Source organism: Trichosurus vulpecula, chromosome 9 (assembly GCF_011100635.1).
Source record: "Trichosurus vulpecula isolate mTriVul1 chromosome 9, mTriVul1.pri, whole genome shotgun sequence".
NCBI lineage: Eukaryota > Metazoa > Chordata > Mammalia > Diprotodontia > Phalangeridae > Trichosurus > Trichosurus vulpecula.
In genome coordinates, this window is record NC_050581.1 from 57,811,651 (window position 1) to 57,833,914 (window position 22,264).

Here is a 22,264-nt window from a genome sequence, read left to right on the forward strand (position 1 = left end):
GCAGCACCCCTGCTGCCCCTGGGGCAGTGGCCTAACCTGGAACTCCTTTCACTCCCCCCACCCCCCCTTAGCTTTTCCCACTAACCTTCTCTGTTGTCTTTGGTGTTTGTGGGTTGAGAAGTCTGGTAACTGCCACAGCTCACTGATTCAGGGCGCTAGGGCCTGTTGTGCCCGGCTCCTGGTCTGGTTGGTCCTGCTGCCGCCTACCCTGAGCTCTGCTCCCCTCCATTCCATGCGTGATAGACCTTATTGAGAGACCATCCAGGCTGCCCTGGGCTGGATCCCTGCTTCCTTCTGCTATTTTGTGGATTCTGCAGTTCTAGAATTTGTTCAGAGCCATTTTTTATAGGTTTTTGGAGGGACCTGGCGGGGAGCTCACACAAGTCCCTGCTTTCCAGCCGCCATCTTGGCTCCTCCCCTCTCTGCTCCATTTTTTAATCTCTTTTCTTTTTATGGTAGAATTCAGTTTATGTGGAAAATGTAACTTAATGGTAAAATTGTCCACTTTGACTTATCTTTTACCATTCTTTTAAAGTTATAATTGCCTTTGTTAGAAAGGAATTCAGGCTTTATTTTACTGTTTCCATAATTAAGCTGAATTTAATAATACTAAGCACACTTTTTATATTTTATGCTATTAAATCTCTAAAATTCACCTTCCTCTCCCCCTTTTGTCAAAGATAGAGGCTTTAGCTTCGAAGTAATGATTGTATTTTTTCCCTCTCTCAACCATCTTTTTCTTTCCTTTTTTTCTTTTCCATAGATGTCTAAAGTTGTTTACTAGATCTGGAGAACACATATCCTTCTGTTGTTAATATTTTCCCTGTTGATGTATCTGTTTTAAGTTCAAGGTCTGAGTTTTCTTCTTCCTGAGATCTTTGGTAATTTCAGTCTCTCTCCCCTTACAGCCCCTCTCCACTTCCCCTTTGATTTTCCCCTGTTTATTTTCTGACTCTGCCCTTTCTAATGGTGGTTTCCTGGGGACTGGATCTCAAAGCCTCTTAGCCCTCTCCCACACTGGGCAATTCATGGTTCGGCAGACTAGGTTTCCGCCCCAAATGACTTTTGAGTGGTCAGAACTGGATCCAGTTGAATGCTGTTGCTATGCTCTTTCGCTCGGGCCTAGTGGAGTGCCGGAACTCCCCCTGCCCCTCCCCACAGACACACAATGTCTTTCCAGCTCCCTCTGTGCTTTAGTTATCTGGCCAGGCACCTGCACTTTAGAGTGTTGAAGTGCTGGTGCTACAGGGTTATAGCTCTGCTGGCTTTTTGTCACTGCTGCCTAGGCAAACTTCCACAGCCCAAGGCCAGTTCTCCATGGCACTGAAAAGAGGGAAGAGGATGGAGTGTTAGGGTGGGTTTTCTGGTAAGTCTTTGTCTGGTCCCTGGATCTGGTAATGCAGCTTCAGTGCTGGTATTGTGGGAGGTATGAGAGGGGCAAGTGAGCTCAGGGCCAGTGAGCATCAGTTTATTAGTTTTGGGTGTGTTTTTGAACTTTCTTTTAAATCATGGAGATAGCTGAAGTTGCTTTATCTTTGGTGCATGATTTCTGTTGTGGAGAGATCTGAGAGGTCATGGGAATCAGAGAAGATGTCTAGTCCTCTCTCTCATAGCTCACAAGATCTGGATTCGCCTTTTTTTTCCTGTCCTTTTTAAATCTTCACTTTCTTCCTTTCTGCCTACAATGATGCTGTCTTCCCCATTGAAAACAAACCTATACCTTCCCTCAACCCTGTCACCCCCTCAAGCTCTTATCTTACACTGTTTCTCTTCCACTTCTGAATATCTATGTAGTAGAATATCTATCTAAGTAGTCTACCCTTGTGACCTCCGTTTCCCCATTATCCACTTACTCTTTGACCTTCTGCGTTCTTGACCTTCAGCATTGAACCATGCTGCTGAAAGAGTTTTCACTAAGTTCATCAAAAGACCTTCTAATCACAGGCTGCCATGATTTAGATCAGTAAAGGAACTCAGAGTTCATCTCATTCAGACCTCTCATTTTACTCCACCTTTCCTCGGTCCTAATCCATTTTTTACAGCAATTGACACTTGATTTCTTTCTCATTTGAGATGCTCTCTTTTCTTGACTTCTTCTGTGACACTATTCTTTCTAGATTTACCTCCTCCTACTTGACCGCTTCTTCATTGATTAATTATCCACCTGCTACCCCATAGGTACATAAGTCCTCCAAAGGGCTGATCTTGCTTTTCTCTTTGCTTCCCACATTGCAATGGTAGAGGGGGTAGCAACACTACTGAAACTTCAGAACCTTTGTGGTATCAAAAAAAGAAGAACAAGGAATTGAGTTGTTTCTTTAAAGTTGAATGTGTGTTTCTGCTTGGCACACTTGATTTGTTTTGAAATATTATAATTTTAGTGACATATTTCACATGCCTACAGAATTGAAGAATCTCAGTGTTGGAAGGGACCTCAGAGGACATCTAGTCCAATTTGCACCTGAACAAGAAACTTCTTTATAGTATAACTGACCAGTGGTCATCCAGACTCTGATGACTTCTGGTAAGGGGAAATCCCTTCTCTAGGCAGTTCATTCCAATGAAGCACTCTCTCCTAAACTGTAGTTATCTTGAGACATGATAATAAGATGAATTTTTTTTCTTTAGCAAAGAGATTCTTAACCTGGTATTTGTGAACTTGTTTAAAAAATTGCTAACTATATTTTAATATAATTGATTTCCTTTGTAATCCTATATATTTTATGCGTTTAAAAATTTTGTGTAGCCCATAGATTTCACTAGACTGCCAAAGAGGTCCATGACACAAAAATTGTTGAGACATCCAGCTTTAGCATCTCTAGCAGTTTGATGAGGTAGAGGAGTCTATATGAGAAAGCAGTCTTAGTGGTCTCTTCTACTAGCTAGCAATTTAATTGGACTTTAATGTCCAGAAATTAATTAGCTAATGGGGCCACAAGTGAAGCATGGGACCAGATGTTTCCATTTGGTATGTTTCCATCCCATGTTGTGATATATCTATTTAGAGTCTTATTAGGCATTAATATAACTTAGACATTTTACCCATCAGCTCAGTTCCAGCAGCTATTTCTTGAATTCCAAAGGAGTTTTTGGTAGCATAGTACAGAATCATGGTGTTTCAATAAAGTGACTGATTTGTAAGTATTCAAACCATAGTTGACTGTTTACTCTCTTAGTTTACACTTAGTGAATAATGTACCATTTCTAACTAGCAGATGATGGTGGTGGAGTGAATTAGGCATCCATATAGTCTTGTGGATTTATGCTTTGTTGGAAGGAGTGTCAGAGGTGAGAGAATGTTTTGATGTTGACTTGTTTTTTCATATATTCCATTAAGTTAGCACAGGTGTGAGAAATGAATTTGATGCTAAGGAGCTCTTTGTGGTGTTATACTGATTCTTCTATGGAGACTTCTAGTGATGGAAAGAATTCATCTGTATGTTAGGATTCTCTGCCTGCTCATTTAGATACATGATTTGCTGTAACCAATATTGATGGCTCTTAAGTCATAGGCATTTTGATAGAATTTAAGGTCTGAGGTCCTAATCCCCTTTTATTTGAATATCATATGATTAACATCAGAGAAACTAGATTTGAGTCGGAGCTCTGCTATTGACCGACTTTGTAACCGACCAAGTCTGTCCCTCTGAGCCCCACTGGAAACCTGTCAAATATTTTGTTGAACTCAAGGTTCATTGTGTTCCTATAAGGATCAAATGAAATAACATTTACAGTTGACTTTGTAATCATTATGTGCTTTATAAATACACACAGTTCTCCATTAACCTTCTGGTTCTTCTGTTGCCCCCAGATAAGGGCAATAGTTCTGTACTAGCCCAAATACAAGTTTCATTTTCCTCTCAAATTTGGATTTTATAAAACCTGAATTTGACTTACAGTCAGTGTTATTTTTTCAGTGCATACAAACATATGTATTGGTTCTATAGATGCTAGTACATCCCTCTATGTATGTATATTGTATATACCTATACAAGAAGATATATGTACATGATGGATAAATATATGCTGGAATGTATACTTCTTGAAGGCAGATATTGTTTTCACTTTTTCTTTGTATCTTCAGGACTTGACATAGTCCCTGAAACATATTAAGTTCATAAAAAATGTTTGCAAATTAATTGATTGACTACCCTCCTTAGTATTAGAAAATGTGGAGAAAATGAGTTAGCATAGGACTGAGCAAGGCTCTTAAATTAGGTATATTTTATATAGAAAAGACATCAGATATTTCCTTCGTAAGTTTTTTAGTGATTTTAGGCCATTTTAACAGATTGTCTAGACCAGTGCATGAAATGGATCCTGAGGCTGTATATTGATTTAGAAAACAAGTTATTATCTATGTTTCATTATAACCACTTCCTTATATTTGCCAAGAAACTCCAAATGGGATCATTGATAAGTCTGACTGAGACAGAACAATAATGATGTTTCATTGTATCTTTATTTTGTTAAACATTTCTCAGTTATCTTTAACCTGGTCTGGGCTGTACTCTGGGGGTCGTTTAGGGCCTGTAGTCTCCAGAAGGGGAACCCCTAAACTGTACATAGGGATCTCTGTGGCTATATGTTGACTTAGAAAATGACATGTTTATTACATAATTTTTATTGACACATAAACACATTCAAATTAGATAAGAACAACATTTTAATTTGATTCATGCGGCATGGGAGGGTTGTGGCCCACATGGTGGTAGTGTTTGACGCCTCTGGACTAGTTAACTAAATGTCAAATCAATTACTGTCAAACCAGTTTGACAGCTGTGTAATGGATTGGAGAGAGGAGAGACAAGACAGGGAGACCAGTTAGGAGGCTATTTCATTAATCCAAATGAGAAGTAACAAGAGCTTGGGAACTGGGATGAATGGTGGTTAACAACAATGATGCTGGCTGCTACTGTGGCTGCGTAAGACCAACAACAACGCCAGCACACAGGAAAGCTGCTAGCTCGGGTTCTTTGATCTGCTTTTCTAAGGAAAGCAACTTTTAAGGGGCTAACTGTCTCACTTTAACCAAACAGACATATGTCATTCATTTAGTTCAGGGGGAAAAATGGTTCCTGTTTAAAATATGTATTGATCAGAGCAGCTAAGTCTTTTACCACCATAAACTCTTGATGTTAGCATAATTGCTTTAACTGAATGGCTATTGTAAATAGTAAAACATTTTAACTTTGTTAGCAAGTATTCTATCTCATTTTGGAATGTTTTAGTAAACATTCTTATTTGTCTTTAGGGCTCTTGAATTTTATTTGCTTGTGGTGGCCAGCTTTCATCTACTTCTATATTGCTTCTTTATTTTTTTCTACAGAAACCAGTCACCAGGCCCTCCAAAATATGCCCAAAGTTCTCCGAGACGTGGAAGCTCTTAAGCAGGAGGCATCTTTCCTGAAGGAACAAATGATTCTTGTCAAAGAAGATATTAAAAAATTTGAACAAGACACAGCTCAGTCGATGCAGGTATTCATAGCTATACTCATAGAAATAATTAAATATAGGAGCTAGAAGGAACCTTAGAGAGTAATCCAACCCCTTTATTTTACAAATGAGGAAACCAGAGCCCACACAGATGAGCTAACTTAGCCAAGGTCACACATTTGGCAGAACTAGAACCAGAATCGATCTCTCTTAAATCCCAGGCTGGTTTTCTTTCTACTCTGTTTCCCCTTGAAAAACCTAAAATACTATGAAAAGTCAGAGATAGTTGACATTTCTTTTCAGTACAATAAATGAATTAGTTCTCCCAACTTTGGAAAAGGATGTTTTGCTATAAATGAATTAGGTCTTCCAACTTTGGAAAACAATGTATTGCTATGCTTTGTCAACGATGCTAAAAAGTTCTGGTATTTTGATGCATTGGATAGGTTTCACTTTAAGGTCACTTATATTAGACATACCAACAAAGCACTCTAGGCATAGCACAATAGGATGGTGGGAAGAATGCTGAACTCAGAATCCGAAAATTTGGGTTAGAATTACCTACTCCTCGCATTAAAATCTCTATCCTTCCGCAGTCTTTGCTTTTTTGTTCTGTTCTTTGATAAAGAAGTGGGTACCTTTTCTTACCAAAGTTAATCCCTACACTTGTGATTCTGTTTTAATCCCTACCTGTCTCATCTAGGTGTTCCCCCCCCCTTGAACATCCCCTCTCTTTCTCTCATCTTCAATCTTTGCTTATCTGCTTGGTTCTTCTTTACTGTTTAAATATCTGTGCAGGTCTCTTCCACCCTTAAAAAACTTGTTTAACCCTGACATTCCTGAAACACTATCGTCCTGTAGCTCTTCTCCGTTTTGCAGCCAAACTTTTTGAAAAGGGTTTTGTATGGTCATTGTCTCCATCCTCTCACCTCTCACTTTCTTCTTAGTCCCTTGAATTCTGCCTTCCAACCCCACTTCTCAAGTGAAACTGCTTTCTCTAAGATCACCAGTGGTCTTTTAATTACCAGATCTGCAGACATTTTCTCATTCCTCGTTCTCCTTGATTTCTCTGAAGCTTTTAAACATTATTGGCCTCCCTCTTCTTCTGGATGGTCTCTCTTCCCTTTGCTTCCATAACACTACTCTTTCTTGGTTCTCCTCCAACTGTCTGACTACTTTTTCCCTTTTCCACCTAAGTGTTGTCTTCATAAATATCTGTCCTGGGCTCTCTTCTCTTCTCTATGTTCTTAGTTGTCTGCTCCAGTGTGTTCAGTTATCATCTTTATGTAGATCATTACCAAATTTTTATGTCTAGCTCTCATCTTTCTTTCCTGAACTCCAGTGCTGCATTATAAACTGCTTGCTAGAAAATTTCACCTGGATCCAGGTTCTGTAGGCATCTTAAATTCAGAATGTATAATGTAGAACTCATTTATTTTTTCCAAACCTGTTTCTCTTCCAAACTTCTCTATTTTTTTTTATCACCATCTGTCAAGTCACCCAGGTTTACAGTCTTGGAATCATCCTTGACTCCCCCATGTCTAATTAGTTGCTAAGGCTTGTCAATTCTATCTATACAACATCTCTTGCATCACTGAAGCAGAGACAGGAGGTAGCATATCCTGGGTGAGTCAAACTGCCACCGTCTTGACCACCGTCTCTCCTTAGATATCAATGGAGTCATCCTAGGATCTTGAATGCAAGGGCCTTGGAAGTTCCATTTCCCTACAGACCACAGTCCCTGCTTCCAGCCTGGGCCTCACAGCTGTCATGGAGGGGATCAGTCACTGTGAAGATGAGGCTCACCTTTATTACCACCACCAGCACCATCTGATGACAAATTGCCACTGTTGGGAAGGTAAACCCAAGAGTCCAGGAGCAACACTGCCCCCTGAATTCTGATCCTGCTCCTAGCCCAGTCCTTGCTGCTGTCATCCTGGAAAACAACTCCTGTGGGGAGAGTTTCTGTCAGCTGCTTCTGCAGATGCTGAGGCCTTTAGCTCCTAAGCAGCAGCCGCTACTGAAGACATAGAAGAGAACATTCTTGCCAGCAAGGGCCTTGGCCCTGTAAGGTGGTTCACCATTACATATAGATATAATTTTTCAGTGGAAATGACATTAAAAGAGATGGATTACCAACTGTTCTACCGTGCGCCTTCAAGAAAAAGGGACCTTTCCATTTGACTTGCAGCAAAAACTTTTATTATGTGTTGTCTCCCCCATTAGAATTTGAGTTCTTGAGGGGAGGGACTATCATTGATTTTCTCTTTGTGTCACCAGTACTTAGCACATAGTAAGCATTTAATAGGGGTGCATGGGATGTCCAGGGAGAACTAGCGTCTCTGGTGTAAGGGCTTGGTGAGGCCTTTTCAGGGCTGCTTATCCTCCTTTGGTGTCCAACCAGACACTCAGCTCTCACCTGTGGCTCCAAGAAGCTGTAGCATGCGCATGCATTTAGGGTTACACCCTAAATATACCCTCTTACCCTGATAAAACTTTCTAGGGAAACAGGCTAAACCAGATTGAGGGTAACCAACAGGCCTTAAACCTGTTGTTAAGTTAGGGCAATGTGTACCCTAAGCATGTGAAGGCTTTCCCCAGTGGAATGAGCTGATGAGAGCAATTTGTTCCAGTGGCCATAAAGGTGTCTGAAGCAGGTGCTATAGAGTGCTTAGAGCTTGGTGAGACAACTAAGACACCAAAGTCATTCACTGCATCCCAGGCCACTGACAGTTGTCTTGAGTTTTGTTCTGTCACTGGACTGAGATGGTTCTAGAAGAGAGATGGAGGCTGATGACTTTGTGCAGCTATGACTCACTTAAATCCAATTCACACTCAAGTCAAGACATTGCCCTGTGATGTCATTGATCCTCTTCAGAAATGAAGGACAAACAACAAGTGTTTGATAAATGCATTCGTTCCTTCACATTCAGCCTCCGTCCTTGTTCAGGCCTTTAACACTTCTTGCCTAGTCTGTTACAATAGACTCTTGGTCTGACTTCCACAGTTTCTCCCCTCTCTCATCCATTTTCTACAGAGCTGTCAAACAGATACTCCTAAAATACGGATCTGGTGATCTGCTTCCCAAGTCTTACTGCTTCTTGGATAAATGCAGACTCTTCTTTCACTTAAAGTTTTATATGATCTCACAGATCCTAGGTGCCTTTTTTTTCCTTTCTTTTTTGGCCATTGATACTATAAAAGGAATTCCTGCATTTTCTGGGAGGTTGAATCACGAAATCGCTAAATTTTCTCCTAATTGTAAGATTTTATGATTTTTTTTGAAATAGGAAACTATTGCAAATTTTTTACCTTGAAGAATGGAAGATTCTCCTTTACCATGTTTATTGGATTGAAAGAATTCTTTCACTAGTTTTATTATTTTAAACTGTGAATTCTGATAACTTGTATTTTTTCTTCTTAAGCTTTTGTTTCTTGGAATACTCTGACTTTGACTGAACTTTGGCATTTATGAAAAAAGATTGGTCTTAGTAGTGACTCTTGGCCATTAGGATTGTCAGAATCTAGAAAGGGAGATCAGTGAGAGAAGACCTTCTGTTGATTAACTCAATCTCAGGAGACATGATTCCTTCTTATCATTCCAGTGTGTTATAATAGAAAGCACTGAACTCTGTGTCAGAGAAACCCAGATTTAAATCTCGGTTCTGACACTCACTCTCTATGTGATGATGGGCAGATCTTTTAATATTGTTGTGTCTCACTTTCTTCCTTTGTGAAAAATGGGGATAATAATATTTGCCCTACCTGGCAACACCCTCATTGGCTTGTGAGGAAACATGTTATCTCCTGTAAAGAGCTCTATAAATAGGAGGAGTTGTTACCATCTTGTCCCTAAGGAGGCTATGGGAACATTTTTTTGAAGTCATGGAATGACATCCATTTATACAGCCCCTTTGGATTCACCAAATGTGTTATGTCTGTTATCTCAAAGGCCCATACCTGAAAAAGGAGGCCTTTGGTAACCTTCCTGGGAAGTGGGCATACGGCCTTTGCATGAAGACATCTGGAAAAGAGGAGCCCCTTCTTTTCTGAGGTAGTCTACTGCCCCTTTGCCCAGCTCTAATTGGTGGGAAGTTTTTTTCTGACACAGAGCCCAAATTGGCCTTTTTTCCACTTCTACTCATTGTTTCTGGTTCTGCCCCTTCTGGGTTCAAGGAAAGAAGGTCCAATTTACAGTTGAAAAAAATTGATGCCCAGAGAAGGCAAATAAGCTTCCCATTGTCTTATGGATAGAGAAGTCAGTATTTTAACTCAGAGAGCAGGACCAGGAGAACATTATACACTATTACAGACACAAGGTATCTGTAAGGACTAACTTTGATAAACTTAGCTCTTCTCATCAATGCAAGGTTCAAAGACAGCTCCAAAAGACTCAGGATGGAAAAAGCTATGCACATCCAAAGAAAGAAGCATGGAGTCTGAATGCAGATTGAGGCAAACGATTTACTCTCTTTTTTTCCCCTTCATTTTTGGTTTCGTTTCTTCTTTCTCATGATCCATTCCATTGTTTATAATTCTTCTTTACAGCTTGACTATTACATAAATAAGTTTAATGCAAAGGTATATGTAGAACCTGTATTGGATTACATGCCATCTTGGAGGGGAGGGGAGAGGAGAGGGAGGGAGAGAAAATTTGGAACTCAAAAACTTGTGGAACTGAATGTTGTAAACTTTAAAAATAAAAAATAAATTAAAAAAAAAGATTTGAACTCAGGTTCTATGATTCCAAATCTAGTGCTTTTCCCAGGATACTGATGACACTGCTACATCACTGCTACACTAGTAACTCACACTATCTTATATAATGCTTTCAGGTTTATAAAAATCTTTCCTCACAATTCTGTGAGTGAGGTAGGCAGTACAAGAATTATTAGACACATTTTAGAGATGAGGAAACTGAATCTTTGAAAAGTAGATTGACTTGCTTAGGGTTAGCTAGCCAGTGGGTTTCAGAGTCAGAAACTTGGATCAAGTCCTCTTCAGGCTGAATCCAGTGTTGTTTTTGCTGTTGTTCACATACCATGTTGTCTCAAGCATTGTGGAATACAGTTCTCACCTACACTGAGAAGGTGTAGGAAAAAAAAATGGAAGGCCCAGTTAAGCAGACTACAAAGCAATAAGTATTTATTGAGTACCTACTGTTGTCAATCTAGTGAATTATTGCTATGATACAGTGGACAAATATGATATAGTCCTTGACCTAAAAGAGTTTACATACCAAGTAATTTTCTTTACTTTACTTTGTATTCTTCTTTTTTAGGTACTGGTGGAGATTGACCAGGTGAAATCCAGAATGCAGCTTGCTGCAGAATCTCTTCAAGAAGCAGATAAGTGGAGCACCTTGAGTGCAGATATTGAAGAAACATTTAAGACACAAGTAGGTTATTTATGGGGGGGGGATTATTTGAAATATCGTAGAGAAAAGCCTAACTAGAGAGATAGAAACCTGGGGAAATCAAATGGAAGAGGGTGTGACTACAAAAGCTTAATACCCTAATTAGTGGATTATACGGGTATATAGAAACATAGAAAAGGGAAAATTTGTAACTCTCTGGAGTAATTCTACTTCCCCCACTTTCCCTACTGTCCTGACATTGGGACCTACAAGCATAAAAGTGTTTTCCTGAGGAAGCCCAAATAAAAGCTTGTAGGGAGAACAAGTTGGAGTCAGCCTTCTTTCAGTCTCTTCCCACATCACTGCCTGTTTCATGATAAGTGTAGGTGAGGCTTAATTTTAATACCTATAAGCGGCATTTCTGATTTAATTCTTGACTGTCTCTATATGAAAAAGGTGGTGTTTGGGATTGCTTTATGATTTACGATACTTATTTTTGTCTTTGTGTATCGAGCGTAATGCCATGTCTGTAGCCAATATTTAACATACGAGATAAATGAGAATGCTAAATATTGATAAAATTAGCTACTACCTATTATGATTTTAAAACACATTTGCATTTCCCCCCCAGGATGATTTCTCTTTTTTTTGGAGGCAGTTGGGGTTAAGTGACTTGCCCAGGGTCATAATGGCTTCCATGTAATTTCTGTAGAATGTTTACACACTTTATAGACAGTGCTTACTTCTTTGACTTAAATGTAGTTGTGAAGTTGTTAGCTTGACAGTATGGCTCCAGAGGAGAAAGTGAGGCTGGTGACTTTGCACAGCCCTCCCTCACTTAAATCCAATTCACTTGCAAGTCATGACCATCACCTTCCTGAGGTCATGCTCCTCTTTGAGAATGGAGGACAAAATTACTTGGTATGATAAGCTTGAAGGTTAAAACTTTTGAGAATGAATATCCCATGCATTGTCTTCTGATTTTGTTGAAGAATGTGGCTGTGATTTCTGCTAAATTAACCAGTATGCAGAACAGTTTGACCATGCTTGTTGATACACCGGATTACTCAGATAAATGCGTGCACCTTGAGGCATTGAAGAACAGGCTGGAGGCCATGGCCAGCCCACAGATAGTGGCTGCATTCAATTCTCAGTCCATAGGTGAGTACGAGTCTTTTCTGTCTCTGTGCCTGCTTTTTCCCAAAGAGAAGGCATCTTGCCTGACTGGCTGATCGTTACTGAGAATCTTGTCAGCCTGGACTAGGATCATGGGATCCATAGACTTAAAACTAGGAGGGTCCAGCCCCTTCGTTTTCTAGAAGAGGAGACACTGAAGTGACTGGCCCATGGCTGAATATGTGGCAGAGCTGAGCCTCAAACCTGGCTGGAAAGCCAGCCTTCTTCCCCCTGCACTGTGCTATGTTTCCCAGTCCTTTCGGTGTTGGACGGGGAGTGAAGCTAGTCACGAAATTGCTGTGGGCTTCTGACTGTCTGTGAGAGATGCCGTCTGACTATACAGAGGTTGTTCTGGTTTCTGGGGTCTAATACATGCAGGCTGCTTCCTAAACCTGGAATGTGTGTCCTCCTTTTCCTTGCCTTTCGCTTTTCTTGTTTTCCTTCCAGGCTCAGTTCAGCTACTACCTTCTCCTTGTAATCCTCTTTAATCTCTCCAGCTATTTGAATTGTCTCCTTCTGATATGTCTAGACCACATTCTCTGATCTCTCCTTTGTCCCTATACTCTGGGCAGTTAGGCAGCCTCTTGGATGGATGGAGTGCCAGACTTAGTGTCAGGAAGACCTGAATCTGAATCCTGCCTCAGACCTTTACTAACTGTGAGACCCACAATGAGTCACTTACTCATAGCCGCAGTTTCTTCATCTGTAAATGAGGTTAAGAATGGCCTCTGTTTAACAGGGTTGTTGTAAGGCTTCAAGGACATAATATATGTAAAGAACTTTGCAAAACTCTGTATAAATGTTAGCTATTATTGTCCTTATCTATCTATTCATATGCAAGTCCTTTGAGAGCAAGGATTGTCTTTGTATACTGAACGCAGTGCCTTGTATGTAGCCGATGTTTAACATGTGTTTGTGGATTGAAATGTAAATTTTGGTTTTGGGGCCACCTCTGGTCATCCTCATCTACGTCTTGCCACTGGACCTAGATGGCTCCAGAGGAGAGAGTGAGGCTGGTGATTTTGCACAGCCTTCCCTCACTTAAATCCAATTCACTTGCAAGTCTTGACATCACCTTCCTGAGGTCATGGTCCTCTTTGAGAACGAAGGACAAACAACAACAGGTTTTGGTTTATTTGGACATTGGACTTTTGCTACCATCTTTTCTTTTTTCCAGTAGACTTTTCTGCTCAGTTGTTCTTTCTGTCCAGCCATGCTCTCCTTTTGACCATAACACAGTATAGGTAAGACAGAGAAAGCTTAATAGACCAGGAACATGGTCTAACTTTGAAAACCTTCCCACAGCCTTTGATGCTTTGTCACTCCCTCTTTCTTTCTCTTCCACTGGTTTCCATGACGCCGTTTCTCCTGATTCTCCTTGGGTTGGACTAGGTGTCCTCTAGATATATGGTTCTATGATCTTCTTACGTGTTCAGCTGCTTCTTCTCAGTCTATCCAATGGTCAGTTTTCTTGCTTGACCTGTAAGTCTGGATGTCCCCCAAATAGCTGTTCTCTGCTTTTTTTTTTCCTTTTCCCTTCACTTTTCTCTTTCCTTTGGCAATTTTGTCCATTCCCATGAATTAATTTATCACTTCTGTATAGTGATTTGAGGAGGCAGAAATCCCTACCTCTCTACGTTTATGTCTAGTCTCTCTCTTGAATTCTAATCTAACTGTCTGCTATGTAGGTTTTCCACCAGCACCTTATACTCTTTGGATCCAAAATTGAGCTCAAAAGATTCTTCACTGAGTGATCCCTTCTCTCATATTTCTTGTTTTATGTTCATGAAGCTCAGGTTTGAAATCTCATAGTTGTCTCTTCCCTGTTCCTTACTGCCCACATCCATTTAGTTAACCAAGTTCTGTCAGTTTTACTACATTTAACATTCATTCCTTGATTCACAGGATCAAAGGGTCATAGATTTAGATCTGGAAGGGATATTAGAGGTCATCAGGGCTAAACCCTTCATTTTATACATGAGAAAACTGAGGCACAGAGTAGCTTGCTCAGGGTCTCACAGCCAGTAAGCGTCTAGGGCAGAATTTGAACCCATGCCTTCCTGACTCTAAGCCCGACCCTAACCATGATGCCACATTGCCTCTCATTAAATAGAAGATATTCATTAAACATTTTTCCTCTCCTAGGCTGTAGTAATAGTCTTGTAACTGGCTCCTTGTTCTTGTTTCTTTCCTTTCTCATACAGCATCCTTTTTGAAGCTATCCCAAAAATCTTGCTAAGGCACATGTCTGAAGTCTGCTCAGAAACCTTCAGTGGCTCCTGGATGTTTATAGGGGACATAAAATTCTCTTAGCATTTAAAGCTGTGTCCAGTCTTGTTTCACATTACTGGCTTCCTGAGTCGACATTCTAGCCAAACTAGACTGTGAACTATTTCTAGAATCACTGGGTGCCTTCTCACCTCAGTGGAATCATTCCAGACTGCCTTTCTTCACACCTAGAGTACATTCCCACTTCGTCTCTCTCAGTTAAAATCCTTTTCTTCCTTCAAGATCCAGCTCCATAAAGTCTTCTCTGGGCCTTCAAGCTGAAAGTGATTTGTCTCTCCTCAAACTTTCCTTTGTCTAGATTTCTCTTTTTTATCTACCACACACTACCTTGTATCATCCTTTCCTACCCATTAGACTTTGAAGTTTCTTTAGGGCAAGAGCTGTCTTATTTTTTTTTTTTTTGAAGGAGGGAAGGCAGGGCAGTTGGGGTTAAGTGACTTGCCCAAGGTCACACAGCTGGTAAGTGTGTCAGATGTCAGAGGCTGTATTTGAACTCAGGTCCTCCCGACTCCAGGGCCAGTGCTCTGTTCACTGTGCCACCTAGCTGCCCCTGCTGTCTTGTTTTTTAATGTGCCTAACAGAGTACTTTGAATATAGTGGGTACTTAATAAATGTTTGCACAATTTCACTTATTTAATTAAAAAATCTTATTCTTTGTCATGATGAACTTAAGAAACATTAAAAAAGTAGAACATTTCCATATAAAAAGAGTAACAGAAAAAGACTATTGTATACAAGAAACTGAACCTTATTGTGTTCAGCTGTTTTTTGTTTTTAAAAAGCATATACTAAATTTGGCACATTAGTTCCAAAAACTGTTCCTTTTATCTATTTCCCTCTGAACCATTTTTCTCCCTTCTTTGCAAATTAATAGTAGTTTTTCCTTTCTCCTTCCTTCCTTTCTTTTCTCCTTTCTTCCTCTCCTTTCTTTCTACCTTTTTTCCTTTCTTTTCTCCATTCTTTCTCAGAGGGCACAGCCAGTAACATGACATAGCATGGTGATCGTTGTAGAGCTGGCAGGGAAGTGAACTGAATTGTGGCTGGAGGTGGACCTAGATGCACTGGGCAAACCATCGGAAGAGGAGGAAGGGGTTAGAGTGAGGGGACTGGGTGGGAAAAGATTCTGTCCTCTCTGTTTTGGTTTCTGTTCTGAATGTCCAAGAGATGGGCATTGTCCTTTTCCTTTTTTGGTCATCTTCGCCAATTTGATGGGTGTGAGGTGAAACTTCAGAGTTATTTTAATTTGCATATTTCTTATTACTTATGATTTAGGGGAAGGGTGTTAAAACATGCCACCCTTGCATTGTCCGTAACACCAAATAAAATTAATATGTAGTTCTTATCTGATTTTAATGTGTTGATGTATTAATAAAAAAAATGTACACAGTATAGTTTTCTAAATCAACATGTGGCTCACAGCGATCCCTATATCCTTTTTAGTGGCCCCTGCTTATATTTGAGTTTGACACCATTGATTTTAGAGCATTTTTCTCATGGTTATTGTTAGCTTGCTTTTCTTCTTTTGAGAACCACCTGTTCATATCCTTTGACTATTTTCTGTTGGGGAAAGACTCTTGTTCTTATGTGTTTGAATCAGTTCCTTATATATTTTGGATGTAGACTTTTATCAGAAAAATTTGCTAAAAAAAAAAAATTCCCTCCTGGGTTTCTTTTCAAATTTTGACTGCATTGATTTTATTTGTGCAGAAACTTTTCAACTTTATATAATCAAAATTGTGTGTTTTATTTTCTGTGATGCTCCTTACCTCTGGTTCAATTAAGAAGTTTTCCCATTCTTAGAGTTGTGAAAGCTAATTCCTTCCGATTGAATTCAACTTAAAAAAGGACTGCTAGTAACATTTAGTAGGATTAACTTGGAACTGATTATTGCCAGCAGGTGGTGCTATACACAGGACTATACTTTCAGTGTCCTTTATAACAATTTTATACTATGTTGGAGAACAGTTGCCATATTTCCTCATTTCCTTTGCCCTGCATGAAGTAAGTCAGAACCATCTTAAAATTGGATAAGAAGATTGGTACTTAGAGTGCATGTGGTATCTGGAATACTGATATTTACAACATTATTAATATTCTCGAGAATCAGAAAATATTTAGAACACAATTTTTAAAAAATTCTTTTGACATCCGCAGTTTCACAGAGCAAACTGGCTTTAACGAGGAGCTAAATTTCCCAAGGGAGAACTTTGAAAGTTACCACTGATCATCAATGTTATTTAAGTTTTTTTCTTCAAGTTTCATAGTGTGCTAGTTGGTAAAAAGAATCTACAGTGGAATGGGTCCTGCTAGATTAGAATCTTAACATTTTAGAGTTGGAAGGAAACTTAGGGACAATTTGGTCTAATTCTCTTATTTTATAGATGAGGAAGCTGAGAATCAGAGAGAATTATATGACGTTATCAAGGTTATAATTAGAATACAGGTTTCTGTGACTTCTAGTCTTGTTTCTGTGACTTCCAGTCTCTTTTCTTCTTTATATTACACTGTACTGGATATATTACAAAGGGACTAATTCCTATGAAGTGTTGAGGTTATATTTGGATCAAATACAGCAATGCTGTGTGTGCTCCCTCTTCTCCCCTTCTCTCTGTCTCAAAAATCCTTGACATCATTTCACACTCTATCCTCCTTTACTCAGTGTCTGAATAAAGTGACCCTTTTCCTTTGTAAGGCAACACATTTCTGCATAGGCTTTTGATCCCCTCCCCTTCCGTCATCTCTTATGGATTATATCTTCAACCACCTTTCCCTGAACTTTAATCTCTTCCTATCTACTGGTTCTTCCCTGACACCTACAAGTATGCCCATTTCCCTCATCCTTAATAAAAAGGTTAGGCTTTACTAGATTTTATCATACTTTCATGCTATTATCTTATATCTCTCTTCCCTTTCTCCTAGAAAAAGCTATTTGCTTCATTGTTTTTACTTTCTCTCCTTTCATTCATTTGTTTGCCCTTCGAATTCTGGTTTCTGATCTCATCATTCATTTAAAAATTCTCCCTCCACAGTTAATAATGATTCCTTAATTGCTGAATCGGATGATCTTTTCTTAATCCTCATCTTTTTGTACCTTCCTGTAGCAATTATAGTTAATTACCCCCTTCTCCTTGACATTCTATCTTCCCTGGGTTTTTGTGTCACTATTCTATGCTGGTTGTCTTTCTGATTGTTTCTTCTGAGTTCCCTTTGAGATGATTCATCTTCCATGTAATGCCTCCTAAACTGTGGATGTACCACATGCCTCTGTCCTGGGCCCTCTTTGTTCAGTGATCCTCTGATTACATTAAGTTCTAGAATATTGTAGAGCCTCCTAAATGAAATCCATTACAGGTCTATGGACTGTCTACCTTCCTTCATATTTGTAGCCTGGACAATGGTTATTCTTTATCAGCTTGCTCCTAGGTTGAACCCTTGAGTAATATGGATTTCATTTAAGAGGCTGTCCAGTGTGTTCTAGAGCTTAATGTAATCATTACAATGTCATTTACAAACAAGAGCGGCTGGAGGACCTTGCCATCTCTAGGGAATCCCTCATCCATTGAGACTCTTCTCTGGACATCCTTTGTGACAGTGGCAAATACCTTTGACTAACACATCTCTATGTTTTCTGCTTTGCTTGTGGTTAACAATCAGGATCATTGAACAAAGTTATCTCTTTTCTTTCATTATCAAGAAATCTTTTATAATCTTAACCTATGCATGAGAACTCTTTGTTGGAGGAAAGCCTTTAAAATTGCATTTTGCTCAAAGATTGTAGGATCCTGTCTTCTCTGTACTTTTTAGTCAGTCATGTAACTACAAAGTTATGGTTTGCTATAGAATATTGATTGTGAAAAACTGCCTGTCTCCATCTCATATTGCTAATAATAACAGTAGGATCATAGGCATATAGATTTAGAGCTGGAAAAAACTTTAGAGGTAATCTAGTCCAACTTCTTCATTTCATGGATTATATTAAGTGATTTTATTCATGAGTGGGGTGAGAACTTCAGAATATTAATTTACCTCTTTATGTCTATATTGGGGAATGATAGATTCCTTTTATATTGAATTTTATCTGTACTAGGATACCTAGTAATCCTTCTATGCATGTTTGCCTTATATTTTGCTATTTCAGATCAGGCCAAAGTATTTGTGAAAGTTTTTACAGAAATTGACCGGATGCCTCAACTTCTTGCCTACTATTTCAAATGCCATAAGGTGAGAAATTTTTGGATAACTATGATTTTGTGATGTTTCTAATGTTTTGGTGTAGTGGAAAGAATTCTGGATGAGAGTCAGAAGACCTGAGTTCTAGTCTTAGTTCAGCTTCTTTATTGACTGTGTGCCTATGGTAAGCTATTTGACCGAGCCTCAGTTTCTCATATGTAAAATGGAGATGTTATTGTTACTAATATTATTATCATTTTCACCTCACAAGATTATTGTGGGGATTAGAAGAGACAAGGTGTGTAAGGTGCTTTATAAATATAAAGTTCTATGTCAACATGAGTTGTTATTCTGTGAGATAAATGTCTATCCCCTTTTGGGGATTTTTTTCTTTAGATTTTCCTATCCAGTAGGGGGTGCTCCTGGCTTAGGCTTCCAATTGGTAATGTTTTAAACCATCTTCAATTTAAAATCTCTTAAGTCTTTATATGATGGAATATTGGCAAAAACATTCCTAAAAGAATTGATGTGTCAAAGAGAAAATAGTTTGTTCTATCCACTTTATCCATTTGAAAAGGTGTTTGTTTTTTCCTGTTTTTGTCTTCTCTGATTGTAGTTGCTGCCCTAAACTCCATTACCCAACATAATTGGAATTTGGTAAATATTTTGGTATTGAAATTGGATATCAAAAAAATTTGAAAGTTGCTAGCTATAACCCTAATCCCTTCAAATCCTATCCTCAAGTGGCTTTTAAGGATTAATATTTATGGTATTAGGACATGGAGCTTTCAAGATTTTCAGTAATTGGGGAATCATTTGTGTGTGTGTGCGCGCGCGCGTGTGTGTGTGTGTGTGTGTGTGTATGTTTACATATAAGCTGATAAATGTACATGAATGTTTTTTCTCTGTGGTATTGTTTCAGAGAATGCCACATGGTGGTAAGTCATTTTTCCTGCCAGGAGGGAAAAGCTAGCCCATTAAAATATCCTTGTCTTATCTTTTATAGGCACAGCTTTTGGCATCCTGGCAGGATCTTTGCCAGAGTGACCTGCCTTTAGACCGACAGCTGACTGAATTCTATGACACCTTGCTTGGTGCCTGGCACACCCAACTCCAGTGGTCTATGCAGGTAAGTGTGTATGAAGAAAAAATAGAAGAAAATCAAAGTTACTTAAGAAAGGCGTCCTCACATTTAGTGTCCAAAAAAGTCTCAGAAATTTGCCAGTCTGCTTGGAGAGTTAAGTTGTTTACTGTCACCAAAAGATTTAAAAGATCAACTTAGAAACTCATGCCTGTAATGCTGTTTGGTTGCTGTTAAAATTCCATTTATCACTTTTATTTGTATCTTAAATAGAGTCTAATGTGACAAGTGTTGTCCTTTGTACAGTTAGAGAGCATGTAAAATTCCTGAATGTCATTGTCTTCTTGTCTAAATGCCAGAGGAAGTCAGTCAGGTAGTATTTGATTGCTGTTCGTATCTTTACTATGGAGTGATATTCTTCTGTCTGGAAGTCTCCCATCTTATGCATCCCAAATATTAAAAAAAAAATTCGTCTAAATCTGCTATGAAATTGACCTCCATTTGGGGGGGGTGGGGTGGAGGGAGAGTTGAGGGTCATGTATTTCAACTTAAGACATTCTAAAGTTACTTTTCCCCAAACCTTTAAGTCTTTTAAAGCCATGAAGGATGACCTTTTTTTTTACTTGAAATTTTTAAGATGTCACATATTCTTGTCACGGGCAGCTCAGTGGTACAGTGGATAGAGTGCTGGACCTGGAGTCAGGAAGACTTGTTTTCCTGAGTTCAAACCTGGCCTTGGACACTTACTAGCTCTGTGACCCTGGGCAAGTCACTTAACCCTGTTTTCCTCAGTTTCCTTATCTGTAAAATGAGCTGTAGAAGGAAACAGCAAACCACTCCAGTATCTTTGCCAAGAAAACCCAAATGGAGTCACAAAGAGTCAGACATGACTGAAAAAACAACTGAACTACAAATATCCTAGTCATACAAGAGGAAAAACTGACCCTGCGTTAGTGCAATGTCTTACAAGGCCTGTTTGAAATGTGGCTGTTTTTTCTAATTAGTTATGAATCATTCTTTAAGTGTTCAGTCATTCATTGGTATGTGTTATACAGATGGCTAACATTTTTTAAAAAAGAGCTCACTGTACCTGATAATGTCATTCACTTAGATTGAAAGACTTCCCCCATTCCCTAACCCCTTGTCTTTGTGTTAGATCAAGCCATTCTTGCATATGGTTTTTTAAAAATATTCTGGGTACATATCAGTTTTCACTTGGATATCATACTACACTGATCCTGTCCACACTTACTTATGCCACTCCACCCCTTCTACTACTTCCTGTATTACTAGAATAAAAACACCAGCTCTGCTTTTATCTGAAGGAACTTAGCTCCCCCTCATATAAATGCTTGTAAAAAATCGAAGAAGGAAGGAAAGCACATAGTAAAAGCTGTGTTTTCATTCCTTGTGCCAATGGAAGATCGGTAGAATTTAGAAGAAGCACTGAAGGGGAGAAGGAGAAATGCATTTACATCTCCAGGTTTTAAAATGTCCTATTTAGATATCTCTATAACCATGTTGATGAATTTAACCTTAATGTAATTTGAGAAATTTTTGATTTTGGCATGGTCTAGAGCAGTGATGTCAAACTCAAATAGAAACGGGGGCCACTAAGCTATACATAAAAGATCCTGTGGGGTGCGTATTAAGCCAAGTCAGTAAAGTCAATAGGCATTTATTAAGTGCCCTACTGTGTGTCAGGCACTTTGCTAAGCAAATATACAAATACAAAAAAAAACCTAAATAGCCCTTCTCCTCAAAGAGCTTACATAGTGAGTGGAGACACACAAGAGGGAGCTGAAAGGTAGGAGATGTGGTACCTCACACTGGAGCATGACAGAGAAATCAATTAGAGAAATTCCAAAGTAGTTCATGCAGGCAAGAGAGGAAGAGACATGTGAGCTGAACTCTCTCTTTAAATGGAGATTTGGGGTTCATGGCCCAAGAGGCTGAGGGTTAGTGATGAGGTGGAGTACTGAGGCTTTTAAGATCTTATGGGACGATGAAGTTACCCTAAGAATGAGCTCCCTGTGGCAAGAAATCAGTCAGAGAAGTCCCAAAGTATTATATCCAGGTGAGAGATGAGGAGATATATGAACTTAGAAAACTACATATCAACATTGTTGTTCAGTCATTATCTATGTTCTATTGTATTTTTATTTGTTTTATTAAATGTTTCCCAGTTACATCTTAATTTGGTTTCATGGCACTTGGGAATGTGGTGGCCACATGTTTGATACTTCTGCTCTAGAGCAGCTTCCTATTAAAATTTAATAGCTTCTCATGTACTAGAAAACTCAGAATGAAAAACTACTACGTGGTTATTGAACTGTAAGTGGAAAAAATAACGAAAGTTCATTACCACTCATATTACTTAACAGCAGTTCCAGAACAGAAGAAAGGTAATTAGTGCTCTTTACAGCTTTGTATCTTCTGACTAATTATCCCTTTGAAATAGCTTGTCACCAACCTCCCCCAACTATTTAAATAAAGGATGAAACAAGGTAGGCATGTCTTTTCTGTTTAATCTATCGTCAAATGGATTAATGTAACACAAGAAAAGGCTTTCTGTTTTTCAGTCAGAGTAGCTTTCAGATACTATACTCTTAGGTTTTTTCTCTGTTTTTTCTTTCAGTATGATGCCTCCATTTTCTTGAATCAGGTCATGGGATAGAAATTATCTTCTCAGAATTTTCATTTCTTACTAGGCAAAATGGCTGGTGTCCTTCATCCATTTAAAAACCTTTATTGTT

At 39.0% G+C, this 22,264-nt stretch overlaps 1 protein-coding gene across 1 annotated transcript in view; it reads left to right on the forward strand.

Annotated features, from left to right (window-relative positions):
• COG7 (component of oligomeric golgi complex 7) overlaps positions 1-22,264 on the forward strand; it is a 62,835-nt gene that overhangs the window by 11,773 nt on the left and 28,798 nt on the right. The window contains exons 2-6 of the mRNA XM_036738848.1: positions 5,330-5,478; positions 10,718-10,834; positions 11,785-11,953; positions 18,396-18,478; positions 19,434-19,556. Coding sequence (XP_036594743.1) covers positions 5,330-5,478; positions 10,718-10,834; positions 11,785-11,953; positions 18,396-18,478; positions 19,434-19,556 — 641 coding nt within the window. The remainder of the gene's footprint in view (positions 1-5,329; positions 5,479-10,717; positions 10,835-11,784; positions 11,954-18,395; positions 18,479-19,433; positions 19,557-22,264) is intronic.